The following is a 14,710-nucleotide window of genomic DNA, read 5'->3' as shown; positions in this document are numbered from 1 at the left end:
TCATTTTACTATTAACCACTTCTAATATACACAAGTATACTTGTAACACACTCCTGGCTGTGCATAGATCAGTAAGGAGCTCACAAAATCTCCATCTCAAGAAACTTTAGCAGGCTGCTGCTGCACTTAGTAAAAATGCACAAGACAAGCAAATCAGTATTGTGAAGCATTCCAATTGTTTTCATTCTTACGCATTTTTTTCCCCAATGGTCAAAATATTTTCCTTTTTTTTTTTTTTTTTAAGGTGGGAGCAAGCTGTTTTAATCCAACAATCTAAAAAACAGGAAGATGAAGTTTGCCTTTATAATAATTATTAATGTAAAAAAAGCACTGCATAAACAAGGTCATATTTTAATGACACACATCAAAAATGCTATTTACCAACTTCCCCTGAACAGAATGCAATGTATAAACAGTTCCTTTTGTTTCATGGTCACAGTAAGGTCACCTGATATTTCTGCATTAGTTACCTTGTAAATTGTTAAGCAAGAATATAGAAATGTATTAACATAAATTCACTTTCCCTTTAAAATTAGTACAGGATAAGTAAGCTATAAAGAATGCATGCTATAAAGAAAGGTGCTTGTCTTGTCTCATAAATTATATGTTAGCCATTCTCAAGTGACAGGTTATTATCCATTTTTTTGTTCAATAGTTCACTGCATAAAATATCATTAATTTATACTATCACGACTTAATTCACTGATATTCTTGCTCTGACAATTAGTTTCAGGGGTCCCCCCTCTCCCATTTCATAACTAAAACAGCAGTGTATCTTTTTAGCTTGTATAATTTATTATTCCATGGCAATGCCAAGCACATCCAAAAAGTAAGGTACCATTTACCATAGGAAAGCTAAAGAATTCTATGACAGGAGGTTTGGTGGGGCATTAATATCCTGTCCTTTCACATCAGGGAAGGCTCTCTATTTCTCATTCCCCTGCCCCCACATTCACATAAATCAATGCCTTAAAAAGAACTATTTGCCTATCTGAACTGGCAAAGACCTAAAATCCTCATGAGGACAATCACAAAAAACAACTTCATTTATTACATGGTTACTGTGGACGAATTCTGAGTTATTTGAACATCATAAAAAAGCAAAATGTATAGTAATATTATTCAATCATTAATCATAAAATACTACTAGGACAGCCATTTTAAATTTTAAAAAATGTAAAATTTTGATTACATTTAAATTTCTTCTTGATCAAAACATAATCTAAGCAAAATTTTTCAGGGACGTAGGATAATGAAAGCTTAAAACATGATACTAGATATTATTTGTTGAGCTCTTATTATGTATCAGGCATTGTGCTTATTACTTGACAAAATTCTCACATTTAATCCTTTATATAAAATAATGTAAATTACTCATTTACATACCCCATATATTACAAATCAAAAGACTCAGTGAATTTTAAATCCTGGTTCCATGAGAAAGTAAAATCTGAATTACCATTTTCTCAATTTTTCCAAGCACAGGTAGTACCATTCTAGATGGTTAGGAGAAAAGTTCATTGATTACCTACAATGGATGCCTTAGGAAGTTAAGGATTATTCTAGTTAAGAAAGATTGCTACAGCATTAAAAAAATTTTTTCATGACAATTAAACACTCTAATATAGAAAGTTGTAATCCATAGTTTATTTCTGTTCAACTAAAATTTCTTGTAATGTATAATTATCTTTTCAATAAATGGTCTTAAAAACATATCTGACTATATGTTAGTTGAATAAAAAATTTTATTCAATATTATAAATAAAAGAAAAAAAGATCTATATTCCTTTAAGTAGTTATCTTTGCTTAGGGTAGTGGGGGAGGAGGCACATATGTAAACTGTTGAACCAATTACTTTAACCTAATAGAATTTTTTTATATTTTAAATTTATTATACTCAAAAAAGCTTTTGTAGAAAGATAGGATTCCATTTAAGTAGATACATTACTCTGTGCCTGAAATACATTCCAGTCAGAATATAATTCAGTGAGTTGATGACAATGCTGGCTCCAAAAGAAAGGAGGAGACCAGATTGGACAAGAATGAGCTAACAGACTGTGCAGCCCAATTCTGTCCCTTTGAGTGTGATATATTGTTTCAAGATGCTAAAAACCCATACTTTCTCAAAGCACATTGTTGTGCTGGTTTTCCCATTTTCACAGAATCCTCATTATCAGAACTCTGTACTCTTTTCAAAGCACATCAGACTCAGACCAGATGCCACCAAATAATGCTTATCAATTATCTAAAATGCTCAATAAAAGATACAGCATACAGAATAATAAGTTATGAATACATTCATTAAAAATAATTAAATATATCACATCTGGTACAGATGTTAAATGAAATTAAAACATTTCCTTATAATTACTAAGTATTAACTTCTTAAAATACATTTCTACAGGATAGACTGAAGGGGAAAAACTAAAATGAAAAAACACTTTAGAACATTCTATTGATCTACTAACAGGAAAAATTTAAAGAAGAATCTAAATTAATTAAAGATAGTAAGTTTCCAAACTTTACTAGTACTCCTCAGATCATATTCTCTTGCTGCCCCTTCAGAAGTCCCAACAACCACACCTCAAAATGATTCGTCATACTGTGTGTGGATGTGTACGTATGTATATATATAATTTATGTGATGAAATATACAATTATATGTAAATTAAATACATCAATAAAATCCAAATAATATTGCTATGTCTGATAAATACATACAATATTACTTTTAATGTGTGCTTTTTAGCTTGGCCTGATTCTTAATAACAGTAATATCAAAACTGGGCTATAGAAATTAAAGATTTTTCCTTATTAATTATTCTAATTTAATTCACTATGCTTCTGGTATGAAATCCCAGTGTATGTGCTTCATATTTGCTTATTTATTTAATTATTTATTTAATATATTTTTACTGATTTCAGAGAGGAAGGGAGAGGAAGAGAAACTTAGAAATATCAATGAGAGCGAATCATCATTGGCTGCCCCTCACCAGGACTCCTCTGTGCCCTGACCAGGAATAGAATTGTGACCTCCTGGCTCATAGGTAGATGCTCAACCACTGAGCTACACCGGCCAGGAGTGCTTCATATTTATTTCTGAGTATGCTTACTTCCATTTCTAAGAAATTCAGATTCCAAAACATGGTTGGAGAGCATTTCCATACATTGAAAAGCCTTTAAAATGCAGAGAAAGCTGATGAAAAGAACTTAATAGAATTAATTTTCTAAAGTAGTATTATTTTAAATGAACAAATACTATATTAATTAAATCTGTAAAGGATCATAAGCCAAAGATTATAAAAATATGACCAAATTTTAACCAGAAACTTTCAGCAAAAAGAACCTGTACATAAGGTATTATTCAATGTGGTAACAGTTAACATTTATTGAACATTTAATTCTGTATTGGACTGTTAATCCTCACAACAATCCTGTGAGGATAGGATTGTTATTATTATTATTATTATTATTATTATTATTCTTTTATAAATGAAAGGATGAGGTTCAGAGTTTAAATACCCCACCAACGTCATATAGCTTGCAATGGGCAGTCAGTATGGAACCCAGGAAGCCCGACTTAGGTCTAAGCTCTCAATGCCACACTCTAATCAGCACATGAACGAGAGGGATATTAAAAAAAACCAAAACAAACAAACAAAAAAACTACTTAAAGTAATGACATCATTCATTTGGCTTAAGGCTGGACCTTATTGTGCAAAAAACAGGTAAGATTAGAAGTAACGAGTAATATCCTAGAGACTCACAAGCTGGGGAACTCTATGCAGATTATTTGCAAATTTTCAATTCTTTATTATTTGAGTATATCCACTCCTATGTGTCAAAATGAAGAATATCTAAAATTATCTTCTTTTGTAAACTAAAATATCACCTCTCAGGACAGAATGGTATAGCTCTTGTTGGTTGCTTGTGTTTGGTGTTTTAGTTACTGACTTTATCTTTATTGTATTTCCATTCCTGTCAAATCACACACACCCCCACTTTGACTTTTCCATTTTCTCTAGTTAGTATATTGTCTATAATTCCATTTAGCAGACTAAAAGAACACAGGCTCTGAGTCAGACACCCTAGTTTTGAATTCCCAAGCTCCACTTGCTTGCTTGTACTAATGGGCAAATCACTTAATTCTTTCAAGTTTCAATTTCTGCAATTGTAAAATGGGATAAAAACATCAACCCTCCCAGAATTCATGATTAAATGAGATAATGTAAGCCTTTAGTGAACTATAAAGCACTCTCAACACATCAACTATCACTAAGCATAATAAGAGTTTTGCCTCTTTAAGAGGACATGCACAATAGCAACAAAGGCAAAATAAAAATGAATGGCTTCCTATCGTATAGCTACTCTTACTTACACAAATATTCCATAAGGCTCAACTGAGTTCAAATGCAGTACATCTGTAGATAACATGTATTCTGACACTTAATATCCTTAGCCTAATAGTTTCTTTTCTGGCCAGTTGTTAAGAGGTCAGAGACCTGACCAAAATAGCAGTGGGGGTGAGGCTTTTGTATCACGAGTCAAATCTATTTTAGTTTAATTAAAACAAACAAACAAACAAACCCCAGATCCTTCTAGTTAAAAATGTGATAACCCTGCATTAAACTCTAATGACTGATTTTCAACAATCTCAAAGTCCATCTTCAAAGCCTGGTTCTTACCTATAGAAAAAGGTCAATAGACATATGGTGAATAAAAAGTCAAATGAATCAAAGAAAATGATAATGAAACATCACTAACAGAAACTCCACCACATCAGAACTTTTGATGATTTTGAGTAAAGCTAGACTTCATTTGTAAGTCTATGAGAGCTACATTTGTAATGAGATTGGATGAGTTATGCTTAGTTTTTAAGCACTTAAAAATTCCTTCACCATCAGACATGTGAAAATACCAATCTTACTTTTCATGAGAGTACTCCTATGCACACCTACGCTACAGTTTTTCATAAATTCACTTTGAAGCATTGAGTAAAAAATTATTAATTAGCATATTTCTTTAATAATGTTTAGTGTACAGCAGTCCCCCTTATCTGCGGGGGACATGTTCTAAAACTCCCCAATGGAGGCCTGAAACTCAGAATAATACTGCGCCCTATGTTATTAACAGTATGAAGGAAAACTGCTGCTAATGCAGTGTGAGATACATAGAGGAATTGAGGGGGATAATGTAAGCAAGACTAAAGCCTCATATTCAGACATGGTTCTGCTCTCTCACCCTAGACATGGCATCTCATCCAAGGTGTGAGATGAAGTAGGGCAGCATTCTGAGCTTTCAATCACTATGGCCACTTAAAAGAAAGGGTTTTCCCTCTGCTCTTTTATCTGTTAGTGCAGGCTGGCAGCTATCCAGATCCTAGTACCGTTCCCCCTTGCACGTGGGACCAGACCGCAGAATATCTGGTGGAAACCAACAGACCATACTTGTTAGGTGCTAAATTTTAACATTAATTAAATTACATAGCAGATATTTTAGGAGTTGTATATCCTATTTGCTTTCATTTCCTTCCCCTCCCACCCATTTATTCCTCAACTCATCCCATGCTGACTTCTGTTCACAACATGCCACTGACTCCGCTTGCCAAGTTCTTCCAGCACATCCAAGTGCTAAATCCCAGGGGAGTGTCTCTGCTCTCACATCACTGCACTCCATTAACATTTGATGCAGTCAAGCACTCCTTCCTTCATGAACCCTCTCTTCCACAGTGTTTTAGAACATTCTTCTTCACCGGCATCATTTGCTCAGTGTCCTTTGCCAGCTCCCCGCTTTCTGCCTAAGCTCACAGTGAGGAGTCCCTCAAGGGCTGCCCTCCAGTTCTCCACTTTGTCTCAGGGTCTCATGCACTCACCCAAGTTTAAAGACTGCTTCTATCACCACACACTATTGTCTGTGTCTATGTTATATATACGGTTTGGTTACAGCCAGAGGGAAAGGGATGGGGATTGAGGGATAAAAAGGGGGTAAATGGAGGGAGGAAAGAGACTTTGCTTTGGGGGTTGGGTGCACAATGCAGTGTTTTGTTTAGTTAAATACTTGAAACCTGTATGATTTTGTGAACCAATGTCACTCCAATAAATTGAATAAAAAAATAAGTATCAAGGCTGCTCTAGCGTGATGTTCTCAAGTTCACATGTCCATCTCACACCCTCTGTGAGATAGACTTCCTACATCTAGTTGCCTTGAAATCTCCATTTGAAAGTCTTAGACAAACAAATTAATGTGTCCAAAATATAACTTTTAAATAAAAACTAAAATATGTCTCCTTCCTTTCTAGCCCATCCACTCAGCCCCCATTTTAATAAGTGACACCATTATTTACTCAGATGTTAATAACGGGGGAGCCATTCTTGTTTTCTTTTTCTCAACCTCCACTCCTTATTTATCAGACAGTACTACTGAATCCAGCCCAAAGCAGCTTTTCATTCCCATTGTCACCACCCTAGTGGCCCTCAGGTCACCACCATCAATTCCATGCTTACATCCATTTCAACCCATTTTCCACTAAACAGCAAAAGTGATCTTAAAATACATATAAGTTAGAGTATGTAAATTGTTTAGTCTACAACCTTTTAGTGCCCAGGAACACCCCTTTCTTAGATATCTCCCTCCCTCCCTCCCTCCCTCCCTCCCTCCCTCCCTCCCTCCCTCCCTCCCTCCCTCCCTCCCTCCCTTCAGTTCTCTGTTCAAAGGTGCCCTCTCAGAGAGGCCTCTCCACTTATATTAATGTACGACATTCTACTACCACACTCAGTGCTCCCTATTCCCTGGACTCTACTTATTTTTTTTCTATATGAATTTCTTACATAGGTATGGAGGGAATGGTGTACGAATGGGTTTGGGTAGGTAAAGGAATGTGACAAATCTTTGCTGTTCACAAATAACTAGTATCTGAGAATCTCCTCCTACAAGAGAGGTCAGAGAGGAAAGGACAGTCCCTATTTTTGCTGCATGCTATAGAACGAAGCTCAGGCATTCTGATGTTTGTCTTGAACTCAATGCTTGAGAGCTTGATGTAAAAACCCACTAATAGTTTGAGGTTAATGGCGGAAGTGGTGGCTGTCAAATTGGGAATCCAAGGGTCATGGGAGCATTTGCCCATGAACTTTAAAATTATGATAAGAATTGATTCCAAAAAATGATGCAATTACTTCATAATGGCAAATATAAAAGGGATAACTTTTGAGGTTCCCTCGTATTTCACATCACTAAAACATTTGAAGGGGTCCTTCCTAATACTCTGAAACTTTACTGGATAGATAGATAACTCGTCCTGCCTTTGCTAGGAAATAAATTAGAACACATATATTTCTCCTTAGTCATATTCTTTCTGTCCATCTTCTTTAGATTTACCTTAGCTTTCTTTTCTTCCCATCCCTTCAACCTCCATATCTAGGATCACTTCCTGACTTAACACCATTCAATTGTAGAATGATTTTTATGCTACCCTATTCCAGAGGCACTCTGCTCCACAGCTGCCAGGATAATTGTGTTTACCTGCCTCCTTTGAATGCTCATGTTGTCAATGCTAGAGTCCTACCCAAAATACCTATGCCCTGACACAGAACACCAATCTGAGACCGTACAAGAGGCAGCAACAGGAAGTGCACTAAACTTCTCACCCAGGATGCATGGAAAGTAACACAAAGGTTTAAGTGTTAAAAAGTCCTCCTATTTTAAGTTTTTAAGGGTATTCAACAATGAAAACACCTGCTATATGGTAGGTTTTGATACAGATTGAATTTGCATAGTAATCAGCTGCAAACTTTCTGAAATTTTTATTTGAAAGGTGATTGCTTTTAGAGGCAGGAATAAAACAAAGCCTGTTGTCTTGGTCGCTCTTGAGATGGGCTTGGTGAAACATAATGACTGTTTCTAGCTGTCCTATTATAGCAATGAAACTACAAAACAGCAGAAACCATGCCACTAAATTCTATGGTTTCTAATTAGCTTCTATTGAGAAATGTTTGTGCTGACAAAAAATACAGAACAGAGAAGTAACTTTATACAATGGCTGTGCTGCCTGTAGTTCCTTAGGTCTTGAACATTAAAATGAAAAAACATAGTACAGTTGCACTGTACCTGGGAAGAGCACATGAGGTTCACATTTGAGGCTAATGTGAGCCACATATGTGCTAAACACACAGCCCTATATATATATTTTCAGCCAATATCCCAAATGTGTCCAATAGGTATGTACTTTGTACCTTGACATCAAAGAAAAATCTCCATTTGGAACACTTTTAGAAATGTAACAAGAGAGGGAAAAAATTAAGCTTAGCTGTATGCTGTACATAAACTAAACTGTCAATATTCCATACATCTATTTTTTTCAGCATTTGCTTCCTAAGTCAAGATACTGTGTAGACCCAACAGGGTGATTATTGGGGCATGCTAATTAAATAACACAGGACAAGAAACCTTTTGACAAAATTATTTTGATCTTAAATTATTATCTTGAAAAATATTTGGTACACGTATACAAGTAACATTAACGAAGTAATGACGAAACTTGAAAGATAAAACGATAGCTTTCACTCTACTTCAAGGAGACATGTGATCCCTTTTACATGAAACTAATGTTAAGGTCTGTTAGTTATTAGTAAGTAAGGTCATCTGTGGTGCTATGCAAAAACATTTTGAAATATTAGTTAGCTATCACTAATTAATGTATTACTGTAATACATACAGTATCATCTAACAGGTATACTAACCCTAAAGAATTTATGAGAAGTAGGAGAGAAAATGCAAACTATTGAGACTGGATACTAGGGGCTTAAAACAGTTTTTACTGTTTTTCCAGCTGCATGAAATGAGAAAGGGGAGATAGGGAGGAAGAAGGGAGACAATGTAATTATTTTTATTACTGATTTCATCTACTTTTTCATCATAACTCCAATAGGAAAATATATTTTTTTGAAATGGAAAAGCCTAATGAAGGAAACTCACTAAATAAACTACACTGAGGAATAGAAGGAACCACATTAACAGATTGCATTATATAAAATGAAAAAAACTTCTGTTTGTAAAAACAAGTATGCTAAAAAGACATCAATGAACTAGACTAGCAAAATTAACTAATAAAGTAGATGAAAGATTAATATGTATATAGCAATAAATATATATGAAAAAAGTGATATCATATAAAGTTCAGCAACAGATAAAGCCCAAAGGAATGAGAAGACAACATAGAGAAAAAGTAGACAATTAGTAAACATACGTATGAAAAAAAAAGTTCCAGTACACAAAAACCAAGGTACATATTGAAGGATTAAAATAGGAACATTTTATCTATAATATATCAATAAATTACAGCAAGTAAGGATGTTGTAAAACTGTCACTCTCAAATACTGCTGACAATTCATACTTCATGCATGAATGGTGATAACATTAAATGATACAGCCCTTTTAGAAAACAATTAGCAGTGTACATGAAAAGTTATAAATATATTGGTATTATTTGATCCATTAATTTTAAATTTAGAATTCTATACCAAGCAAATAATTCTAAATAAAAAACCCTATAGTAATAAAGATGTGTAATTATTTAATTATAGCAGGAAAATACAATTGAACAGGTACATAATTAACATAATTATGTAGATACAAAATTATTATTGCTTAAAATTTTAATGATGGTTATTACTTGGTTAAAGGATAACAACAGCTTTTTAAGTTTTATATACTTAGTGTTTACTAAATTACTAAATTTTTAAAAATGGTCATGTTAGATATTTTATAAAAAGTTAATTTTACAAAATTGATAAGTTCCTTGAGGGCAGTAAACACTCAAATATTATGAAAACTTAGTTGAATATTAAAATATACAGGTGATAATAATGAATATTAAAATATACAGGTGATGATGTTAAAGATAAAAACTACAAGGATAAATATAAGAAATTTCAGTCTTTTTCAACTAAATATTTATTTTTTATCTAATATATCAAATTATTAATAGTGTTAAGGTGGTATAACACATTTCTTCTTTCCTCTATTCTTTTTTTTTTTAAATATCTTTTTAAATATATTTTATTGATTTTTTACAGAGAGGAAGGGAGAGGGATAGAGACTTAGAAATATCAATGAGAGAGAAACATCGATCAGCTGCCTCCTGCACACTCCCTACTGGATATGTGCCCGCAACCAAGGTACATGCCCTTGACCGGAATCGAACCTGGGACCCTTGAGTCCGCAGGCCAATGTTCTATCCACTGAGCCTAACCGGTTAGGGTTTTCCTCTTTTCTTAAAAAAAGTTCTGTAATGTTAAAACTAAACATTATGTTTAGTGTAGATTAAAACTAAACATAATTAAATGTTATTTTTATTACACTACAATACAAACTAATTTGACATTTATATGAAGTAGAAATAAAATATACTGCTTACCTCTCTTTCATCCATATTCAGCCACTGCTTCGGATCTTCTTCAGTAGCCAGAAAAGCTATCAATTCCAGAGCAGTAAGACGAGTTTGACGCCTTGATGAGACAAATATCAAAACAGGTTTGGCTGGAGAATGGCTTCTAATTGCTGTAGAAAAGTTGTGGAAAATAAAATAATAAGCCATTTATACGAAAATCTGAATTTATTAGAATATTGAAGGGATATAGGAAAGCTAATGTTGTAAGCTAGTTAAGTGAATTCTTAATTTAGTCATGAATCATAGCATTTCTGAGGTGCTAGATGGACAGTATATTTTAGAAAGGACAGCAAAGGAAGGTAGCTGGCCCTGAGGGAAACACTGCCTGGGACAGGGAAGAGTTAACTTTGCTGGCTCCCAGGTCTGTTCTGAGCTGCTGAGGAAGGAGACACTAAAAAGTGGAGGCTCTCCAATAATAGCTGTATATGGGTACTGAATCTCAGGTTGTGTTTTCTGTTTCTGAGTCGGTTCTCTGCTTGCCTGAGAAATGATATTACAGAACTAACTGGTCCTGGGATATGGAGAGAGAGTCAAGTCCTACAGGGTGATCCTACAGGGCGATCAGCACTCTCTAAGAAAAGCTACAAAAAATTCCTTTGAGTTTTGCTCTGTTCACATTAGAGGGAAAATTAAGAGAATTTTAATAAATAAACTAGTAAGAGATAGCCAGAAGAATATTTTCCTTAAAACGTGTAAGATTTCAAGTAGGAAGATAAGAGAATGCAGAGGAGAGCTGAAGAGAACACCAGGCCTGAGCCCACGTCTGTGTGATGGCCCATGGGGAGTTGATACACTTAAGATGAGGTGATTAGTTTAAAAGCTGAGTCTTAAGATTGAAAACAAAAAAACAAAACAAAAAAAACCTTAAGGAGTCACATATATCATTTGAATTAATTGAAAGTGAGGTTTCTTTGCTGTTAGAGGCTCCAAAATACTAGTAAAATGGCACAAATAGAATTCATACTTATGTCCACGTAGCTCTCTTAAAAGAGTCAGATATTTAAAATTTTTATATGATGAAAGGCCAACCTGCTTATAATTTCTTGTTTCAAATTTAAGCTGTAGAATTTATTTTTATGGACTAAGAAATAAGGTTTATAATAAAAGTGTTGCCATGACCTTGACTATATTTATACTCTAATAGTGAGTATAAAGCTATCATAAAATCATATTTCTAAACTCAAAGAAATATAGTGATCTGCTATGGGCACAATTAAATAGCTTATAAAGATAGCTGCTGTACCTATACAATATCTAGAGAAGTATAAGTATTTCAGTTCTTTACTATTGATTTACACAATGCAGACTGCTTCATTTCAATCACTGGCATGCAATCAGCCACTTTTTAAATAAATATAAGCAATCTCAACAATACATACTTTAAAAAATAAACTCATTTATTTCATTTCTCAAGTTTATCAGAATAGTATAGAATGTAAACGGCAATGCTTTGATAAACCGTATTAGGTATACAATGTTTAAAATACACGTTAGTACAATATTGGTATCATTTGAACACATAATCGTGAATGAATGTGTCTTTTTTAAACCTCACCATTTAATGGATTTTTGCTGCGGCAAGAACAGGTGTGCCTGAACAGCGCACGGCAGATTTATTGTTCATTAGTGATTTTGTACAATGCTTCTGTGGAGGTGTAAATAATCTGAACTGCCAAGATTGGTCTCTAGTTCACAATCAATACTTTGCTTCTGTCATAAAGCTAATTACAGCAGCTAAAAAGTCACCTCACAACTGTCACCTCACAATCAACAGCCGTTCACATTAGAAAATTTATTTTGGAGGTTATTTTTAATTGATATAATAAATATTCCTTATGCAGCCTAAACAAAACATGTTTCTACAAAATAAGAGTGTTATTCTTAAATCTTTTCCGCTTGCCTAATTTTTTTTATTAAGGGGAAAACAAAAAACAACACAGAAACAGAAGCAAAAAAAGTACTGACATTTGTTAAGTTTTATGGTTTCTGGTAAAAATTAAGATCATATGGTTCTGTTTTTTTTAAGGTGGCTTCTATTTATCATTTGCTCAAGCTACTTCCATAAGAAAACACCTTAGCAGATTTTTAGATTGGTTTGATTACTATTTAACATTATATACATTTATTCTACAACAAATGTCTTATCATTTGTAAATCTAATTTTCAATAGCTAATTCAACATATACTAGAGGCCCGGTGCACAGATTCCTCACCAGTGGGGTCCCTCGGCCTGGCCTGTGAGGATGGGGCAGAAAAAGGCTCTCCAACATCCCACGAGGGGTCCTGGATTGCGAAAGGGCAGTTCTCAGGTGATGCACGCCGGAATCAGGCTCCCTCCTCTCTGGTTCTGGGTGCGTCACCTGAGAACCACCGCTGCCAAGTGACTGCAGCTTGGAAGCTCCTGCATTGAGTATCTGGCCCCTGGTGGTCAGTGTGTGTCATAGCTACTGGCCAGTCGGCCGGTCACTTAGGCTTTTATATATATAGATTCCTGAAAAGTTGAGATAGTTTTAGATATCTGTAGAAGGTGGAGCAGTATCACCCTTTCTAAGAAACTCAAATTATTTAAAAATGCATTTAAAGGCTATCACACAATGGTTGCTATTCATTCTAAGAATCCGGAGCTCACCCTGAAATGTAGGCTTATTCATACTAGCCATACGGGGACAGTAATGTTGACCCGGGAAGCCTTGAATGTGAACTTCCAGTGGAACTGGGCGCACTGACGGTCGGAAGTTGAATAAACCCATCTAGAGGAAAAATGAGAGAGAAACCATTTTCAGTTTTTATATTTAAGTTTATAATGTTAGACTGCCTCCTAAATGAGGAAACCTAAGCCACATTATTAAATGCCTGATTTATCCATCTTCCATATACCTGACGAATATTGAGCCAGTCAGCAAGGTCTCTGGCATTAGCTAATGCAGTAGATAGTCCAACTACTCTAACGGGCTTTTCTGTGTGTGATGAGATGAAATTCGTCCGAGAGACAATGACTTCTAGAACAGGGCCTCTTTCCTCCCCTAGGAAATAAGAACAATGCACGTTAATCATTTAACAAATCCTGATGCTGGCTGATGCAGGTAAGAGAGTCAAATTTTGTAAAATGGCATCAGATACAGCGGTACCCACCCAGCAGATGGATCTCGTCTATGATGAGAATCGTGACTTGCTTCACATAGTTCCTGTTCTGCCAGCTTCTGCTGACTCCATCCCACTTCTCTGGTGTGGTGACGATAAGGTCAGCTTTGGCAATGGACTTCATGTCAGGAGTCACATCCCCTGTTAGTTCAATAACTCTGGAGAGCAATAAAAATTATCCCTTTAACTTTTTAAGTGACATATGACCTTGGAAAGGTCAAAATACATCTTTCAAAATAAAACTTTTTAATGTTAAAAACTATTTTATCTCCCTTTGATATCTGAAATGTTCAATGAGTCTAAAGCAGGGGTGGGAAACCTTTTCTCTGCCAAAGGCCACTTGGATATTTATAACATCATTCACAGGCCATACAAAATTATCAACTATATTAGCCTGCTATATTTCGTCAAACATCTAATATACCCCTAATGCCTTGGCAGTCAGACCAAATGATTTCATGGGCCTTGTAAGCCATCCTACCAGTGGAAGTTCCCCACCCCTGCTATAAATAACAGACTATGAAAATCACTGCAAATTTTGCAAGTCTTTTATTTATTGGTCTCTTTAGATTATTCACAGCATATCTTTTGAAAAAAATAAGAACTTACTTTTTACCAAGTTTTTCTTCTATTCTAACTTTCCAATCATCCATTCTTTCACGAACTAGGGCTTTCAGGGGTGCAATATATACTGCCTAAAGGAGGGGGGGGGGGCAAAAGGACACTCATGAAAATAGTGACAGTAGTTTCAAGTAAAGGTAAACTCCATTAAATTTATCACATTATGACAATGTGCTTTTAAAATTTATCTTTTATTACTGAAAAGCTTAAAATTTTAAATTAATGGGAAAAAGCCATTAACTCAATCTACATTTATCCAAAGTAAGATTTACTGGTAAATATAATACATCATAATAAAAATACTGACAGAAAATTTTAAATATTTTCTAAGATGCACCAAAGGTAATTTTCACAAAAAGTATTTTACAGTAAAATTATCTTCTAATGTAATGTAAAAAATTAAAAAAATTATGAGACAACATATTACAGAGAGAAAATTAGAGTTTGGATGATAAATTTTTCTTGGAATTATAATCAAGAGTTATTGGAGTTGTAACTTTTTC

The 14,710-nt window shown here is 34.6% G+C and overlaps 1 protein-coding gene across 21 annotated transcripts in view; it reads right to left on the bottom strand.

Annotated features, from left to right (window-relative positions):
• ASCC3 (activating signal cointegrator 1 complex subunit 3) overlaps positions 1–14,710 on the bottom strand; it is a 250,869-nt gene that overhangs the window by 83,812 nt on the left and 152,347 nt on the right. For all 21 annotated transcript variants that reach the window (XR_004968946.1, XM_036317985.1, XM_036317986.1 and 18 more), the window contains 5 exons: positions 14,196–14,281; positions 13,578–13,744; positions 13,323–13,468; positions 13,075–13,195; positions 10,413–10,555 (listed from right to left, as the gene is read on the bottom strand). Coding sequence is in view for 20 of the 21 variants with exons in the window: in XM_036317985.1 (XP_036173878.1) it covers positions 10,413–10,555; positions 13,075–13,195; positions 13,323–13,468; positions 13,578–13,744; positions 14,196–14,281 (663 nt within the window). In the remaining variant the exon portion in view is untranslated. The remainder of the gene's footprint in view (positions 1–10,412; positions 10,556–13,074; positions 13,196–13,322; positions 13,469–13,577; positions 13,745–14,195; positions 14,282–14,710) is intronic.

Source organism: Myotis myotis, unplaced genomic scaffold, assembly GCF_014108235.1.
Source record: "Myotis myotis isolate mMyoMyo1 unplaced genomic scaffold, mMyoMyo1.p scaffold_m19_p_7, whole genome shotgun sequence".
Lineage (NCBI taxonomy): Eukaryota > Metazoa > Chordata > Mammalia > Chiroptera > Vespertilionidae > Myotis > Myotis myotis.
Note: the sequence above shows the minus strand (reverse complement) of the source record. Positions and strands in the feature narration are given on the sequence as shown.